The sequence below is a fragment of the Neolamprologus brichardi genome, chromosome 17, assembly GCF_056152115.1.
Source record: "Neolamprologus brichardi isolate AB-2024 chromosome 17, ASM5615211v1, whole genome shotgun sequence".
NCBI classification, from domain to species: Eukaryota; Metazoa; Chordata; class Actinopteri; order Cichliformes; family Cichlidae; genus Neolamprologus; species Neolamprologus brichardi.
This window is the reverse complement of record NC_142120.1, coordinates 6,637,842-6,656,968: the sequence shown is the minus strand read 5'-3', so window position 1 is coordinate 6,656,968 and position 19,127 is coordinate 6,637,842. Positions and strand designations below refer to the sequence as shown.

General features: G+C 43.4%; 2 protein-coding genes across 6 annotated transcripts in view; one reads left to right on the top strand and one right to left on the bottom strand.

Moving 5' to 3' along the window:
• Positions 1–3,698, bottom strand: part of LOC148097861 (uncharacterized) — a 13,888-nt gene extending 10,190 nt beyond the window's left edge. For 3 of the 4 annotated variants that reach the window (XM_087830973.1, XM_087830979.1, XM_087830977.1), the window contains exon 1: positions 3,273–3,698. The gene's annotated coding sequence lies outside the window, so the exon portion shown is untranslated. Of the gene's footprint in view, positions 1–920; positions 976–3,272 lie in introns of those variants that run through there. The other variant, XM_087830974.1, reaches the window with a different exon arrangement.
• On the top strand, positions 3,016–19,127 carry kdm5a (lysine demethylase 5A). 2 transcript variants are annotated; one of them, XM_006780574.3, is made up of 29 exons: positions 3,016–3,750; positions 3,878–4,219; positions 4,691–4,768; positions 6,101–6,223; positions 6,480–6,650; positions 6,921–7,106; positions 7,442–7,520; positions 7,631–7,722; positions 7,858–8,016; positions 8,269–8,388; positions 8,501–8,659; positions 9,096–9,277; positions 9,481–9,643; positions 9,734–9,853; positions 9,956–10,150; positions 10,242–10,423; positions 10,553–10,677; positions 10,809–10,959; positions 11,122–11,242; positions 11,446–11,622; positions 11,903–12,081; positions 12,181–12,499; positions 12,591–13,151; positions 13,262–13,420; positions 13,770–13,898; positions 13,993–14,140; positions 14,259–14,479; positions 14,667–15,140; positions 17,863–19,127. In XM_006780574.3, exons 2-29 carry the CDS (start codon positions 4,073–4,075, stop codon positions 18,166–18,168), a joined length of 5,226 nt encoding a protein of 1,741 aa, XP_006780637.2. In that variant the 5' UTR covers positions 3,016–3,750; positions 3,878–4,072; the 3' UTR covers positions 18,169–19,127. The 2 variants fall into 2 exon arrangements, with proteins under 2 accessions (XP_006780637.2, XP_035763236.2); XM_035907343.2 differs by having other exon boundaries at positions 3,016–4,219.

Here is a 19,127-nt window from a genome sequence, read left to right as displayed (position 1 = left end):
TATCCACACCTAACAACTCTTTCACTTAATCTATAATAAAATGATGACAGAAAAATGTTATAGCACTGCCTTTAGTAGCCTCACACAGCTCCTACTGTTTCCTCCTCATGTCCTTACCAGGCATGTCTGGACAATGTTATATCATGAGTATAGTTTTTTTTAAAAATCCATCTAAATAAGACACACACATGCACGCACACACAGTGACATTTTAGACCTTCTTCAGAATACTGTATATACTATGGGCATCACGGTGCTGATCCAGAATCCTTACATTATTATTTATTACTAGAGCTACAATAATAAAGCAATGAGGAGGGGGAAGTAATAAATATGAAATAATGTATTTATGATGATTCCATTTGTTTCACTATCCACTCTGTGCAGGGGCAAAGCTTATTACATTTTTAAACTGTAGAGAGACAATAATTTACTGCTGTAAAATCCAAATTTTGTCTTATTTGAAATATAAATCTAATATAATCTGCTGCTTAATGTATGTTCTTTAAAATACAGCGTGTGTTTTTTTAATATATTATAAATATAATAATGCATAATTATGTGGACATGCATATTAGATCGTTTTTAGTGAAATATAATCCCCCCAGAAAGGCAGGAAAAGCCCCGTAACTTACTTTAAAACTAAATATGTTCTAAATACTTTAAAACTAAATATGTTCCCTAAAACGGTGGACAGAGCTACAGACCCATGACAGCCTTACCCAGGTAGCCAGCAGCTATGACCAGCACTACTTGTGCAGTTAATAAAAGGACAGGTAATGTTTGTCACGCTGTTGCACACGCAGCACGCTCGTTTGTTTCAGTTCGTCAGTTGCAACAAGACAACTTACCAACGTGTACATAATAAGCTAATACTCCTGCGTGCTATACACTACAGTGTACGCTGTACACCTACTTACTGGTTTTGTCGCATCAGTCTGTGTCTCTGAGTCAACTTGTGTTTCTCCTACAGCTCCGGACTGCAAAAAATGCGCGTGCTCTTTGTGAGCTCGTTCCCGACTCGTAACCAGCGCGTTCTGCCGTCAAGGGCGATCATTGGTTAAATGTGATCATGTGACTGATGCAAGCCAGATCCTTTTATTTAGCAAAACTGTGATTAATAGTTAAATATTATTGTTGAGGGGCACAGACAGGACTCCGCACGCACGCACACACAAAATAATAATAATAATTTAAAAAAAAAAGTTGCCTCAACAAAAGGGAACTTTGGGCACCCATCAGGAAAGGGGCGGGTGCTCAAGCCCCTCTAGCACCCCCCCCCCCCCCCCCCCCCCCACCACCACCACCACCCCTCTGCACGTGCCTGCATTTTGGCATTGTTTACCTACCTGTCATCCCTCCTGCTTAACTCATTGACAGCAAGCTGGTGACTGGGCCATACTGTGCAGAGGGTTTGGCATGTGTGTTGAGAAAACCGCTATCAGAAAACTATAAAGCTAGCCATAAATCCTGGTTTTAAAGCCAGGACCTGATGCTATAAGGGGACGATACAGCCCACTGCAGCAACTGTGCCAGCCTAAGTAGTTCATCCTTCTTAAAATAAAAACACAATAAAATATTGTATTAAGTCAAATACAGTCACCTCAGCCACTGTTACCAACAGATAAAATCAAACTCTAATTCTAAAACTTAGATTTTTACGTAGCTTTTGGTTCAGAAGATGACGTAACACTCCATATGCTATGTAAAGTGCATCCCACTGCAGCTGTTATTTATTTAGTAGTTTAGAATTGACATGGATCATGTTATGTTATAATATTTGGATTCTTATATACTTGAGACAGCCTTCACTTCTTTATATTTTACTTCTGAGGAGCCAGAGTTTCTTGTAATTTAATTTAAAGTGGCCTTGAACAATAGTTCTCCAGGCTTTCAAAGTTTTCCTCTGACATGGGCTGTTTTTCACACACATACAATCCACTTCTTAAACCTGACCATTTTCAGGGGAACACAGAAAAGGACCATCAGATTTTGATCCACCATGCAATAGAAATGATAACGCCAAATGATAACGGTTTTATTTTTCAACATGACAGTGATCCCAAACACTGTGCCAATATAGTATAGTTAGATAGAAAAACAAACACTGTAACTGCAGAGCCCGCACCTCAACATTATTGAAACAGAACAAAAGCCAGCCAACATCTGAAGCTTTGGAATGTTCTTCGAGAAGCCCGGAGAACTATTCCTGAGCACTATTTAAAGAGATTAGAAGAAAGATTGCATAAGAGAGTTCAGCCTGTGTAGAAGTATAATGGTGGTCGAACCAAATATCAACTTTCAAGCTCATAAGAATTATACAAACTCTGTTTTTGCCATGCATACTTTTATAAACTGGTGCAACTTATTCACTTAGCACAATATAAAGTCATGAGGGGTGGCTCAGGATTTACACAGTTACTGTATTCTAGTAAATTATGCTGTGTTAGAAATTAATCTGTCTCGGCCTATGTAAACTAGTGGCAGATATGTTCAACTTCAGCAACAAAGTGTCTAACACAATAAAGAGACATGCTCATTTACAAACATTTGGATTGTTGGAATCAACTAAGTGCACAATTAAAAATAATCATTCTTTATCTTTTGCTGAGCTTTTATATACCCAGTTTACCCACGGCTTGAAACAAGCTGCCTTCCAACCAAATTTCTTTTGACACGTTGCATGTATAAACAAAATATGTGATCAACAGGCGTATGGGGCTGCTGTGCTGATAGCCTGAGTGTGTGCCACATTAAGGAGATCCCCTCTAACCGACACCTGCTCGAAGATACATTACTGACACCGCCAACCACATTCGTACTGCTGATTTTTCCAACACCTTTGCTTAAATGCAGAACTGTGACAGCAATCAATCCAGCAGATTTTTACAACTAATATGAATTTATTAGCGCTTGTTACCAAATATATTTTCTTCACGCCAGCATCAAAGTTAGATGAAAAAAACAGCAATGAATTCAAAAGTAGTGAAACTTTTTCCGAGTGTCCATGAAAGCACCATAAGAGCTCTTCCCTTTCCTTGCTAGTTGTAGCTAGCACGTTTGCTAATCCGACTACAATAGGTATAGACGACGTTTAAATATACGGAAAGCTGCCTCCGGTAAAACAAAGCAAAGAGAGTATTGCTTTTGTATATGCGATTTCATTTAACCTGCTTAAACCACGGAGGACCGTTCTTCTCAGCCGACTGTGCCAGCTAACGTCAATGTTAGCTGCGCAACGGGAAGCGGTAGCTAAGCTTCTTTTAGCTTACCAAATTAGCTGTGTGCTAGTTCTCCGTCGCCTCAAATGCTTCAATGAATGGGGGCTGATGTGCGGAGAGAAGGAAACAGTCAACAGTGTACGCTTGGTACTAGGCTTATCCGTGTTGTTTTCGAGCTTGACTGGTGCCACCAGAGTAGGAGGACGAAGAGGCTGGAGTTTATTTTGGAGGACATCGACGAGTTCACTAGCGTGATTACGTTAGCTAGTGAACATTACAGCTAACCTTAGATAAGTTTGTTGGAAATGCATCCTCACGAAAAAAATCATGCACTGCCCAGGTAGTGCAGAAGCGATGCTAGCTTATTTAACATAATAGACGGAGTGTTTTTGTGTGTTGGGTATTGTGAAACTTCTTTTCCAAATCGTCTGCGGCCAAGTCTTCACCGCAGATTTTTTTTTCCTCCTGAAGCTTTGGTTTGAGAGGAGCAATGGTGGCGTTTTTGGACTGACCCTGCCCTCCGTCCCAGGTAGGGGGAGGATTTGGTGGCGATACCCCGGCCTGGTTTGGCCCTCTGTTTACGGATACAGGAGTGACATGCATCATTGACTCGGTTCTTGTTGTATTTTCTGCCTTCACTTTTCACACCACATTAGGTTTCGCCCCTGGGATGCTCCTGTCACTGACGTGATTTGTTATTTGGGGACATTGGAAGAATCATCATGGACACTAAAGAAGAAGAAGGAAGAAACAATTGCAGCTAACACAATTATGGACTCCTGAGGCTCAACTTTGCGCACTTTTATCCCTGATATATTTTTTAAAGACTGTGTCACTGGACGGACGCCGATATGTCTGCGTTTGCGGAGTTCGTGCCCCCTCCCGAATGCCCGGTGTTTGAGCCGAGTTGGGAGGATTTCTCGGATCCTTTGGGATTCATCAACAAGATCCGACCTATTGCAGAGAAGACGGGCATCTGCAAAATCCGACCCCCTCAGGTATTTTTTTTATAAAACTGAAAGTCTGCAGAGGTTTTTGGTTTGTTGTCTCTTTGTGATCCTGAGCTGGCTTACTTTGGGCCTGCGTGGATTTTACGAAACGCAGCGACGCTACTAGTTGCCATTAGTCTAAATAGAGGTCAAACGACGCTCAGTTTCTTTTCAGTTTTTAACTTAACATTTTTGACACTGCTTTCCGTTTGTTGTTCAGAAAAATTGTGGGCGGAAGTGCGAAGAAAATGTAGCTGTTTTCCTCACTCCCACCTGGTGTTTTGGTTTTAAAGAGGTGGCTAGCTAAGTTAAAGTGGAACGATGGTAGACATTGGGCCTAATGGCGTCTACATGCACACATGCAACAGATACATTTAGATTTTTATTTTTATTTTAAACTAGTCACGTGTTGTCACAATGATTTCCTCATTGCTCAGGTTGTTTTGGTGAATGTAGTATTTCTTTTCTGTTGTCAATCAGGACTGGCAGCCTCCGTTTGCCTGTGATGTACGCAACTTCCGGTTCACTCCTCGGGTGCAAAGGCTGAATGAACTTGAGGTGAGTTTGCCACAAATGAATGAATAAATAAAATAACTCCAGTCATTGTTTATAATGAGACTGAAGCCATTATTGTTACTGCTTTGGCTGTGTGTATGATAGATAATTAAGATTCAAGATCCTTTATTTGTCACATGCATAGTTATGAGTACAACAGGCAGTGGAATGTGTCCTGACACACTCCTTGACTGTGCAAAAAGAGAGAACATTATGTACATTAAGTGAATTATACAAAAGACCACATTATATGCAGTAAGTAAGTGAATTATGTACATTAAGTGAATAAAATAAAACAATCTGGAAATGTTTAAATTGAAAATCTAAAAATGTACATTGTGCAGTGGGTGTTAAAGTGTCTAGTGCTGTAGTAAAGGCGAGAAGAATCAGGTTGGGATGTGTTGAGAATATGTCCTGTCTCAGTCACTTATGGATGCTGTGGGTGGGGCAGCATGTTCTGGTTTGATGGCCTGGGGATAGAAGCTTATCTTGAATCTCTCTGTTTTTGCCCGGATGGTGCGGAACCTTCTGCCTGATGGAACAGTTGGTTGGAACAGGTCCTTCAATATCTGAGCTTCTCTAGACCAACATCTCCTGGTGTAGATGTCCTGTAGGGAGGGGAGAGCAGTCATGCAGCAGCGTTCTGCTGTATCGATCAGTCTCTGAAGAGCTTTTTGATCCTTAACACAGCCGTTCCCATACCAGGATGCAGTGTTCTGTTTGATGATGCGGTCCACAGCGCCTGCATAGAAAGTCCTGAGGATCACTGGAGAGACCCTGAACTTCCTCAGTTGTCAGAGGTGGTACAGGCACTATATAGCCTTTTTGGACTGGACCTGAATGAGGGCAGACCATGTCGGGTCTGAGGAGATGTGGACACCAAGAAGGGAAAAAATACACTGCAGTTTTTATTTTGACTAGGAAAAGGTTATTAAAACAAAACAAAAAGCTGCATTATTATTTTTTTCAGTTTAGTTTTAATTGTGTCCAACGTTTGATATCATGGATGCCCATAAAGTCAAATTTTGGATATGTGTTGTTTCAGTTCAGGGCACCAGGACAGCTGCAATGTTGTTTTATATATATTAGAAAGGCGCAGATGATAATTATCAGACTGCATTACCTATTTTTTACTGATCTCAAACAGTATTTATGTATGAAAGTTGTTGAAATAGATCTGGTGTCTGGACATACTGTTGTTTTTTTGTGTGTTGTTTTTTTTCCCCCCAATGCAAATTTCTTGGTTTTCCTGGCACCAAAACGTGGAAACAAAAGGAATACCAGCCTCTGATTTTTCTAATCTGTCCTTTTGCTCTTTCTCTGCTGCTTTTCCAGGCGCTCACTCGCGTAAAGCTCAACTTTCTGGATCAAATTGCAAAGTTTTGGGAGCTGCAGGGATCTAAGATTCGATTCCCTCATGTGGAGAGGAAACTCTTGGACCTCTACCAGCTCAGCAAGGTGGAACCAGTCAGCATGGATGTGTTTTGTTTTGTTTTTGTTTTTTTTTGTTTGTTTTTGTTTTGTGTTCAGATTTTTGTTTTTTAACCTAAAAATTGTTTTTTTTTTAAGTGAACTTTTGTAAATAAGGACCCTTTAGCAGCACAAAAAAATGGGGTTTTTTTACCATATGATGTTAAAAAATATTTTGGATGATTAGATAGATTAAGTGGTAAGAGCTAAAAAAAAAAAAATGTTTTCCTTGTGTGCATTAAAGATTGTGTCATCCGAGGGCGGCTTTGAGACGGTGTGTAAAGAAAAATTATGGTCCAAGGTGGCCAGCCGAATGGGCTACCCTGCTGGAAAAGGCACCGGGTCTCTTCTGCGTTCTCACTATGAGAGGATCCTTTACCCCTATGAGCTCTTCCAGACTGGGGCCACACTAACTGTGAGTGGTGCTGAATGCTGTTTAACTGCATTTTATATCATAATTGGGAGGAAAACTACAGCTAATGTGTTTTAGACCATCATAAGTAGATCCTCTGAGGTTTCTTGTCTAAATTGCATGTATATGTATTGTACTTATAGAAGTTTCTCCAAAAACACTTCATACTGTATATAAATGTTCTGTTTCTAATAGCTTGTAATAGCCTTTGGGCCAAATAACATCCTGGTTTTCTTCAGTAACCTATTCAGTGATCATTTTGCCTCTGATTAGGGCCTCCAAAGGTTGTATGATGAGGGAAATGATGGGGATGAGGTAGACGAGGGAGTTGGCGAGGAGGCTGTAGAGGAAGAGGAGCACGATGAGGAGGATGAGAAGGATAAAGATGGAGAAGGCGATGGATTGCAAACCAAAGAGCGGCTACTGCCAGAGAGACGCTCCAGGCGCCTGAAATCAGAGGTAAAGTGAAGCTACTCAGACATCAACTCAGAGTTGAATTTGCAACCCACGCTGACCTAAAATGAAAAATGCCATGAGCTCTTTGTTATCTTTTGTCTACTAATGCATTTCATTGAGTGTAACATTTGATAACATTGTTGCAAATGGGTCATGTCCCCCCAAATAAAAGTTTAAAAAAGTGCTTGACACGTTAACTTTTGGCATTCCCTCTGCACATCCAGATTTCTAACTGTGTCAGGAATCCCCCCCCCCCCCCCCCCCCCCGAGGATGTCTTAACATTTAGCAGGATCACTTTGTTTCACAGTCTAATGCTGTTATTGTTGTTGTTCTCTAGCGGGAAAACAAGGAGCCAAAAACCCTTAAAATCTTTGGAGCGAGTCCCAAGATGGTCGGCTTGGAGATCGTATCAGCTGGTAAACAAAAATTTTGTTTGCCTTGCGTGGGCTTTGTTTTTGTTATGTTTTGTTTTTAAACACAAAAACCAAGAGCCACTCCTCTTACTGTAGTTTTCCAATTCACTTAGATGATGGATTCAACAAGAAGCAGAGGCACCTCAAAGCCCAGGCCTTCGCCATCAAGATGAGACCACGCAAGGAGACCCTGGAGGTCAACTTTGTGAGTGTGATTTCATCATTTCATTGTGTTCAGTGTCAAAATTAACCATGTTATTCAATACCACAACAATTTTTGCATCTTGTTTTGTTTTTCCTTTAAAAAAAAATAAAATAAAAATGTGGCGCTAACCCTCAGATCGACCTTTATCTCTGCCTCGTGTGTGGACGAGGGGACGAAGAGGACCGGCTCCTGCTGTGTGATGGCTGTGACGACAGCTACCACACCTTCTGCTTGATCCCACCTCTGCAGGACGTACCCAAAGGAGACTGGCGGTGCCCTAAGTGTGTTGCTGAGGTAGACGCTGAATGTGCTTTTATTCTCCCTGAGCCATCTGTGGTATACCACAAATGTTTCTCATGTCAAAGATTGGTGCTCTTACAGTTACTATAGTACTCATCATACCAAGTATACGGGTGAAGACTGAAAGAAATATATAGAACAGAGAGACAAAAGCCTGTTTCTAGCAACCAACCTAAAGTTTAATTACTCAAATGGGCGTGGCTTCAACAGCAGTGACTCTAATGAATTGTTCATGCTCCTACACAGGAATGCAGTAAGCCTAGGGAGGCATTTGGCTTCGAGCAAGCTGTGAGGGAGTACAGCCTGCAAAGCTTCGGAGAGATGGCCGACCACTTCAAGTCTGACTACTTCAACATGCCTGTTCATGTATGTGAAATCTACTCAGTAGAGCTAGAATGAGTAAACGGATGCTGCTCTCAAGCCTTTCAGCGAAGATCTAAAACAGGATATGTCATAAGATCCATCTTACACTCCTCAGATGGTCCCCACAGAGTTGGTGGAGAAGGAGTTCTGGCGTCTGGTCAGCAGCATTGAGGAGGATGTCATCGTAGAGTATGGAGCAGACATCAGCTCCAAGGATGTCGGCAGCGGATTCCCTGTCAGGGACGGAAAGAGGAGGCTGATGGGAGATGAGGAGGTGAGAAGATGGTTACACAGTGTAAATATCGTAACGTGGTGATGTGTTGCCTTGACAAAAGTTGAAAAGTAACACGCAGAGACAGTATTGTTCAAGTAAACTGTGTATGTAATCCAATTAAAAAGCAACACAGGGGTTACCTAGAGTGTGTCAAACACTTGTACAGTGGACAGTCAAGTTTTAAAAACTAATAAAAGTAATATTTTTCTGCTCTTTTTCTTTCTTTTTTTCCCCCCCCAAATGCCATCGCTGATGGGGAGGCACATTTGTCAGCTCAATTTCTCATATATTCTGCTAAAGATTTTTAATTGCACACACATCATCTTATTTAGTATTTTATTGAGTGGTTCCATCTAGCAAACTCCAGCCTCCAGTCTATTTATTTAATACTTTCAAATTTGCTCTGAATAGAAGCACCCTTTTCCTTTCCTGTTAGGATTATGCAAACTCAGGCTGGAACTTGAACAACATGCCAGTGCTGGAGCAATCTGTGCTCACCCACATCAACGTGGACATCTCAGGCATGAAGGTACCCTGGCTCTACGTGGGCATGTGTTTCTCCTCCTTCTGCTGGCACATCGAAGACCACTGGAGCTACTCCATCAATTTTCTTCACTGGCAAGTTTATGAAGTATAGTTTTGGAAGCAGCAGATAAGTAGTAGTGTTGATGAAAACAAAAATCTGCATGTCAGTGGTAATCCTTTGCTTCAGTAGGGCTTTTATAGTTGATCTTATGTTTATGTCTGCTCTGTGGAGTTATGGTACAATAGAAGCCCTAAATATTAAAACAACATTCTGATGTCTTCCTTCTGTTCTTCAGGGGAGAACCCAAGACTTGGTATGGCGTCCCGGCCTCTGCAGCAGAGAAATTAGAGGCTGTCATGAAAAAGTTAGCTCCAGAGCTTTTTGACTCCCAGCCTGACCTCCTTCATCAGCTCGTCACCATCATGAATCCCAACGTCCTCATGGAGCATGGTGTCCCTGTATGTAGCCCGTACTCTGGGATGGAATTTGATCTGGTTAAATATTCATGTGGAGAGCTTTATTTATTACATATATATTCCTCTCCTCAGGTGTACAGGACCAATCAGTGTGCCGGGGAGTTTGTGGTTACCTTTCCCCGGGCCTACCACAGCGGCTTCAACCAGGGCTACAACTTTGCAGAGGCTGTTAATTTCTGCACAGCTGATTGGGTGAGGGAGCAAAAATACAAACTCCTCTTTTATTTTAAATATTGAATTTTTTTATGTATATTATTTTGCCAAAACTTTGCTCGTTTTTCACCCATTCTTCAGTTGCCAATGGGCCGTCAGTGTGTCGCCCATTACCGGCGTCTCCACCGGTACTGCGTTTTCTCCCACGAGGAGCTGCTTTGCAAGATGGCTGCAGATCCCGAGAGCCTCGACGTGGAGCTGGCTGCTTCCGTCTATAAAGAAATGCAAGACATGATGGATGAAGAAACAAAACTCAGACAGGCTGTCCAGGAAATGGTGAATGTTTTTCTTTTTTGTTTTGTGGATGTTATACATGTAATGCAACCCATTCGGATTATTTGAGCATCGCTTTGCTCATTGCCAACAGGGGGTACTGTCGTCCGAGCTGGAGGTTTTTGAACTCGTTCCGGACGATGAGCGTCAGTGCTACAAGTGTAAGACCACCTGTTTCCTGTCTGCGCTGACCTGTTCCTGCAGCCCAGACCGACTGGTTTGTCTCCACCACGCGAAAGATCTCTGTGACTGTCCTCTTGGCGACAAGTGTCTTAGGTGGGATTTTTTTTTCCTTTTTTAATTCATGGCGTAAACTTTAATCATGTTAAGAGTTGCACAAGCTTGTGTTGGTAGTAAATTCTTAAAACAAATTTTCATGTGCAGTTTTTGTCCAATCCATTCCAGGTATCGCTATGATCTGGAGGAGTTCCCCTCCATGCTGTATGGCGTGAAGACTCGGGCTCAGTCTTATGATACCTGGGCAAAGAGGGTCACAGAAGCCTTGGCTGCAGACCAGAAAAACAAAAAAGGTCTCTGTTTTATTGCATTATAAACTACAAGCATTTTGTTCCCTTAATTTAGCTATTTATGTCTTTATTATATCTAAACCCTTTCTCATCTTTGTTTTCTCCTGCTCTTTCTTTCTGTCGCTCTCTCACAGATCTCATTGAACTCAAAGTTTTGCTCGAGGACGCAGAGGACAGAAAGTATCCTGAGAACGCTTTGTTCCGTCGCCTGAGGGAGATGGTCAAAGAGGCAGAGACGTGCTCCTCTGTAGCCCAGCTGCTGCTCAGCCGCAAGCAGAGACACAGGTCAGGACAATGATTTGTGCTGATTTACCACTCGCAAGTTACTGGGCATGATATCAGTTTTTTAAAAAGTCTTTTCAGTATTAATTTTGTAGGTGGTTTTGTTCAAAGAGGAACTAAATCCTTGGGTTTTTTTCTCCCCTCTTTTTCTGTGTGCATCTCCAGTAGCCGCCTGCGTTCTGAGAGCAATCGCAATCGGACCAAATTGACTGTGGATGAGCTGAAAGCGTTCGTAGAGCAGCTGTACAGGCTACCCTGCATCATCAGCCAGGCGCGACAAGTCAAAGTTAGTTCCATGTGTCGATACATAGATCCCAATTATAGTTGTTTTTTTGTTTTGTTTTGGGGGTTTTTAAATTTTGTTTTTGCCTCTCTTGTGTAATTTTCTCTGCTCCCCCCGCTCATTCAACCAATACTCTTAAACCACTCCCTGACATTTCCTACTTTTCCTTTACCTCTAAATGTGTCTGTCACTGCCCGTATTGCCAGGAGTTACTGGAGAATGTGGAGGACTTTCATGAACGGGCCCAGGTGGCGCTGTCAGATGAGATGCCAGATTCCTCCAAGCTGCAGGCGCTGTTGGATCTGGGCAGTGGCCTGGATGTGGAGCTGCCAGAGCTGCCCAGACTCAAACAGGAGCTTCAGCAGGCCCGGTGGCTTGATGAGGTGAGCCCACATCAGGCGATATGAGTTGTTGTCCTTGCAAAAACACAAGGTTTTCCACTTTTGTTACCAAGCGGAAAGGAAAAGGAGTCAACTTGAGACTAACATCGTATTGCTCTCTGTTTCTGTAGAATGTTATCATATTGTTAGAACTATTTAGATTTCTAAGTAGTTCTGTGCCAGTGTAAAGGAAGCAAAATCTTTGGAGTGACAGATATGAGTCAAAATCATAAACATCAAAAGATTGAGCAAAACAGAGACTGAGAACATCATCAAATTTCAGGTGCGTGCCACCCTTGCTGAGCCCCACCGCGTCACTTTGGAGCTCATGAAGAGGCTGATCGACTCTGGGGTGGGTTTGGCACCGCACCATGCCGTGGAGAAGGCCATGGCTGAACTCCAAGAAATCCTTACCGTGTCAGAGAGATGGGAGGATAAAGCTCGCGCCTGCCTGCAGGCCAGGTGAGGTTTCACATGTGAATGGAGATCTAAATTACCCATAAAAGTCTGCCTTTTAAAATCAGACGGTTCACATATTTGTTTGTGCTCTTATAATCTTAGACCTCGTCACAGCATGGCAACGCTTGAGAGCATTGTGCTGGAAGCTCGGAACATCCCAGCGTATCTACCAAATATTTTGGCTCTCCGAGAGGCCCTGCAAAAGGCCAAGGAGTGGACCTCCAAGGTGGAGGCCATCCAAAACGGCAGCAGCTATGCTTACCTGGATCAGCTGGAGAGCCTGCTGGCCAGGGGCCGCTCCATCCCTGTGCGGCTCGATCCGCTAGCTCAGGTGGAGTCTCAGGTAGCTGCAGCTCGAGCCTGGAGGGAGAGGACTGCTCGCACGTTCCTCAAGAAGAACTCCACGTACACACTGCTCCAGGTGGGCTGTCATGGAAACATTTGATGTTACTTGTGGCTGAGATGCAGAAATATTTAAAGTCTGTATGATAATTATAACAAATATCTCTTAGGTCCTCAGTCCTCGTGTGGACATTGGCGTATACGGCAACAGCAAGAGCAAGCGAAAGCGTGTTAAGGAGCTCATGGAAAAGGAGAGGGGCGGCTTTGACCCAGACACCCTGAGTGATCTGGAGGAGAACCACGAGGAGGTGCGGGACCCTTCTACTGTTGTAGCAGCTTTCAAAGCCAAAGAGCAGAAAGAAGTGGAGTCCATTCACTCACTCCGAGCTGCAAATTTAGCTAAGATGGCCATGGCAGATCGCATCGAGGAGGTCAAGTTCTGTTTGTGTCGAAAGACTGCCAGCGGCTTCATGTTGCAGTGCGAACTTTGTAAAGACTGGTTCCACGGAGCCTGCGTCCCTCTGCCTAAGACTGGATCTCAGAAGAAGATTGGTGTGAATTGGCAGAGCAATAGTAAAGACTCCAAATTCCTGTGTCCGCTGTGCCAGCGATCACGGAGGCCGAGATTAGAGACCATTCTGTCATTGTTAGTTTCACTGCAGAAGCTGCCAGTGCGTCTGCCAGAAGGAGAAGCATTGCAGTGTTTGACTGAGAGGGCAATGAGCTGGCAGGTACGCATATAAATTACAATGCCTAACTGGCAGCATCCGAGCTTCTCCGTGCTTTTTCTTTTGGTCTCTGCTTATTACCTGCGCTTATGTTGGTTAAACTTTCTTAACAGGACCGAGCACGCCAAGCTCTGGCCACAGAGGAGTTGTCCTCGGCCCTGGCGAAGCTGTCTGTGCTGAGTCAGCGTATGGTCGAGCAGGCTGCGAGGGAGAAAACGGAGAAGATCATCAACGCTGAGCTGCAGAAAGCCGCCGCCAATCCTGACTTACAGGTACTTTGATCCTTAATAATTTTGCATGGTTAGAAATTCTCTTTGAGATACAGATTGATGCTTTGGATGTAAATGTGCACTTCACCAGCAGAGGGCAGGAATCTGTAAAAAGATAAAAAGGCCAGTGGATTGGCTTAGCAGTCTGAAAGTTCACATTTCAGACTGGTGAGCTGAAACCTGAAATTAAATCTACCCTCTAGGGAAATTATCAGGCAAAACAGTTCTTATTCAACAACAAGCTGAAGAATCGTTGCTGTTTTGCTTTTATTTCTTTGATAAGTTCAGTAGATAAAACCTTTCCTGTGAGAAGAAATTTTAAAGAGTACGTGTGTGTTTGTGTGTTTCCCAGGGTCATATCCAAACTTTCCAGCAGTCTGGTTTCAGCAGAGCCACGTCACCGCGTCCCTCTGTGGACTACGACGACGAGGAAACTGATTCAGACGAAGACATCAGGGAGACTTACGGATATGACATGAAGGTATGGGAGGCATCAGTGGTGTGATTTAAATTGGGGTGTCATAGGACTTTATTTTGACTTCTTGTGTTGTTGTTGTATGACTGTTTGGCTCCAGGACCCTGGTGAGGTGAAGCCCTACCTGTTCTGTGATGAGGAGATTCCCGTGAAGTCAGAGGAGGTGGTCAGTCACATGTGGCTGGCTGCCACGCCTTCCTTCTGTGTCGAGCACGCTTACTCCTCAGCCTCCAAGTCCTGTGTTCAAAGTGAGGCCGCATTTATTTAATACATTGTTCCCTCTTGGCATTTATTTGCATAATAAACAATTACATTAACTACTCCTTGGGAGATTCCCATTTCATACTCAAAATATTTACATTTCAGATCTGGGTACACCCAGAAAGCAGCCCAGGAAGACCCCGCTGGTACCTCGGAGCCTTGAGCCACCTGTTCTTGAGCTGTCCCCGCAGGCTAAAGCCCAGCTGGAGGACCTGATGATGCTTGGAGACCTGCTGGAGGTGTCCCTGGATGAGACCCAGCACATCTGGAGAATCCTGCAGGCCACTCACCCACCCTCTGAGGAGAGATTCCTGCAGGTCATGGAGGTAGGAAGTTCAGCCATTATGCAACCTGATTGCACAGCTGGATAGGGACTCAATGCTGAGATTAATCATTTTTGTTTGTTCTGATGGTGCAATTACACACAATGTATGCAGTAAATACAGAATAAGAAATGGCAGTGATCGCTCTCATTTGCTCTTTTTTTCCCCCTCCCCCTTCCTTTCTTTCCAGCCTGACGACTCTCTGATTGAAAAGCCTCTGAAGATCAAGCTCAAAGATTCCGAGAAGAAGCGGAAACGCAAATTGGAAAGAGCCGAGCACCACCACATGCTGATGGCTGCTGCAGCTGCCAGCGGAACTTCGGCGATGGGAGATATCCGACCGCCCAAGTCCAAAGACTTAAAGAGGGTGGGTCTGGAGCTCGGCCTTGGGGGTAAACCCAAAAAGAAAAAACTTAAAATCAACCTGGAAAAGAATCGGGAAATGAAGCAACTGGCCAAACGGTTGGCCAAAGAGGAGAAGGAGAGAAAGAGGAAAGAGAAAGCAGCCGCAAAGGCAGAGGCCATCAGGGAGGGGATGGAGAAGAGGAAGGAGAAGAAGATTCTTGACATTCCCTCGAAGTATGATTGGTCGGGGGCAGAGGACTCCAATGATGAGAATGCAGTGTGCGCAGCCAAAAACTGCCAGAGGCCGTGTAAAGATAAGGTGAGCACACCTCCATAACTAACTAACTAACATTTCAATTCAGTTTCATTTATACAGTGCCAAATAACAACAACAACAACAACAACAACAACAATCGCCTCAAGGCACTTGCGACCGAGTTTCACCATTGCAGATCCAGATGTGTGTTGAAAGGGGTACAAGGGGGAAATCATAGATGTTTGATGGACACAATTTTAACATTAAGACTGTGTCCATCAATCTTAATGATGTCAGTGCGCCCCAGGGTGCCTGTGACTACAATGTAACTTGCCATTCACACACTGCCATCACGAGTGTGTGAATGTGTGTGTGAATGGGTGGATGACTGGTTGTGTAAAGCGCTTTGGTGTCTTTAGGGACTAGTAAAAGCGCTATACAAATACAGGCCATTTACCATTTTTACCATTATATAATATGTTGAAAAATTGTTGAATATTCTTAATCTTATTTTGTGTCATTACTTTATTGTGATCCATCGTGGTCTCAGAGGTTATTCCCTGCTCACCTGGTTTAAATGTGGACTCAAACCTGGGGAGCAAGGAAACTAAACTGATCTCACATGATTCAAGGTAGTAGACCACATCTACGTCCTTGAAATAGGACTGAAATATAGTTTATTATGAAGAATTTTATGTCTACAAATACATTTTGTTAGTACCTGGTTGGATGCACCTCAGCTCTCAATATTGTTGAATCTTGGCATAGATTCAACAAGGTGCTGGAAACATTCTTCAGAGATTTTGGTCCATATTGATCTGACAGCATCAAAGAGTGGCTGCAGATTTGTCAGCTGTGCATCGATGGTGTATATCTCCCATTCCACCATGCACTAAATGGGTTCTAGAGCAGCGGTCCCCAACCTTTTTTGCGCCACGGACCGGTTTATGCCCAACAATATTTTCACGGACCGGCCTTTAAGGTGTCGCGGATAAATACAACAAAATAAAACTAGTACCAGTACCGAAAATAAGAAAATTTATTCATAACACACGTGAAAAGACCAAGGAAAACCGAGTAAACGATAACAAAATAACGCTGAAAACCGATAAAAACCCTGAAAACTATACATTTCACACCTGAGCCTCAACTCTCGCGGCCCGGTACCAAACGACTCACGGACCGGGACCGGTCCGAGGCCCGGGGGTTGGGGACCACTGTTCTAGAGGACTGAGATCTGGCGACTGGTGGAGTCCTTGTCATGTTCAAGATTCTAGTTTGCGATGATTTGAGCGTTGTGACGTAATCCTGCTGGAAGCAGCCATCTACAAAGCCATATACAAAGTGTGTATACGGTGGTCATTAAGTGGCATGGTCAGGACATGGTTTTATTTACTGTTGCCTTCCTTTCAGCTTGAAGTAGTCTGCCCATTCTCCTCTAACTTCTGGCATCGACAAAGCATTTTCTCCCAGTGAACTTCTGCTCACTAGATATTCACCCTAGAGATGGTTGTGTGGGGTAAATCCCAGATCAGTAGTCTCTGAAGTACTCAGCCTAGCCCATCAACAACCATGTCACATTCAAAGTCACCTAAATCACCTTTTCTAATGCTCAAGTTGAACTGCATCAGGTCATGTTGACCTTGTCTACACGCCTAAATGCAGTTGATTTGCTGCCATATGATTAGCTGTACAGCAAGCACGAGCAGAGCTTTGTATCTCTGTATCTACTGACGTTCTGCACTGTGAAATTCCCTTAAGCCCATATCGACTGCACGAAATCAAACATACTCAGTGTTAAACTGTAGGTCTCCGTGATTGTGTCGTGATGTTCGCATGGTGTCAGACGGAACATCAGTCTGCATACAGAGCCGCTCGACAGTTTGATGATTCCATCTGAGGAGACTGGGAAATACTGTGGTGTCATCCACTGAATGTGTGTTTGTTTTATTAAACCAGAGTGGATAACAAACATTTCTCACAATGAACATCGGGTACCTTTTTATTGAATAGTAACAGCTGGTAACCGCACTGGAACACCTTAAAGAGAGTTAGACATAACATATTAACAAGGCCACCTGATGTTGTCTTGACCAAAAACGCTACTGCAGACTGCACAAAGTTAACCAGTGGCTAGTCTTCTTCTCCTTTGAGTCTGCGCAGCCAATCAAATCTGAGGAATCATTAGCCCTACAGTTCTGTCCTTTGATTTATCCAGGGCATACTCGTGACTGCAGCCCAAAACGATGGAATAGTGCTGTGTTAGTCGCTACTTTGAAAGGAAGGTAACCTTTAAAAGAAAATGATAATAATTTAATTCAAATTTTTAGCTTCATGTTACAGCAGAAACCACTTTTTTCTAGCTGCGCTGGTAAATACATTTGTTTTTGTTTTGTTATTTCTAATGTTTTGAAAATCAACAATTGAAGTGTGTCCAAGATGATCTTCTCTGTTGTAGTCATGTATTCCAGTAAATAACATCAAGCATTAGTTGAACAGTGTAGAACTGTGTGAACTTGTAGCTGTGAAACAGACTTCTTTAATTGCTAATGCAGTATTTTCATTAAAATTCTTGAATTAAAGCTGCAGCTTCTTTTCAAATTTGTTGTTGTGGTGACAAAAGCAAGTTTGTTTCACTGTCCAGACTGACGTGATTAGCGTGATTTAACGCTGTTAAATATCATCTTTGAATTTAGTGTCTTGCTTGACAAAGTCATTGTCTCACTCACTCACATTTCTGAAATCATCACGTGGGTTTTTTGTTCTTTTCTCTCCTATTTCCCAGGTCGACTGGGTTCAGTGTGATGGCGGCTGTGACGAGTGGTTCCACCAGGTCTGTGTGGGTGTGTCATGCGAGATGGCCGAGAATGAGGACTACATCTGCATGGACTGCTCCCGGAAGGCCGCCGGTGGAGGAATGACCGTCGAGGAGGTGTCGGAGGAGAGCGTCGTTGTGCTGACAACGTCAATGTGCGGCAGCAGCGTGCAGAGTGTGCCATCGTCATCGGTGATCGCCTCCTGGTCATCGGCTTCTCACTTAAACCCAGCGACATCACATCAGCAACAGCAGGATTCTCAGCAGGGCAGTTAGCACTTAAAAAAAACATGGGCCAATGACAGAGAACTTCACAAGATGCCCAGTATCCAGGCTAGTTTTTTAAACCTCAAGACAAGTTAACAGTTCCTGTAACTGTTGGGAGTGTCAAGCACAAGAAAAACGCTCCTGTTTCCGAGTGCTGAGATCTGCAAACAGACTTTACATGTGTCAGCCACAACATTAAAAACCAAAGGCGAGTAAAGTGAATGACCTCGATCATCTCGTTGCAGTGCGTCACTCAGCCGGGAAGCCATTGGTATCGGTATTCATGTGGGTGATACTGTTAACATCCACCCAAATGTGGCTAATTTGCTCCTGTATGACAGAGGTCCTGTTCAGAAACAGCTCGTCATTACACTCGAGGTGTTGGCCTCCCCACATGTCAGTCCAGTGGACGATCCACAGGATGCACCAGAATAAGCCCGATCGCTGCATCTGCTGCAATATCTTGGCGCCCGCAACCGGAAGACACCCTCTGAGGTCCTGTGACCTTGCTTCAAAGGGCCAGACCTGTTTTGATGTCACAAAGGGGACTCACAAAATATTAGGCAGATGGATTTAATGTTGTGGCCTCTCTGTATAATCCCCCTACAGCAGTTTAGGTCTAGAAAAACCTGCCGTCTTCATCCTGGTCCTCAGTTCAGCAGTAACAAGGCATTAATAACTTACCTGCAGTCAAACACTCACTTATTCCAGCTGTTGTATTCAGTGGCAAACAGACAAATTTGTTCCCAGCTCCAGGACATTAGTTCCCCTTCTGTCCCTCTGCCAGGCCCTTGAGACAGTAACATCTCAATAAGTAGGTCTTGACTAGGAAAAACAAATGGTTGTATTGTAGTGGAATTATTTATAATGTACATAGCTTTTAATGCAGTTAAACCAATGGATTGTGGCTTTTTGTTTTGTTTTGTTTCTCACCTTTAATAAATTCTTCCTAGTCAAATAAGTACAAA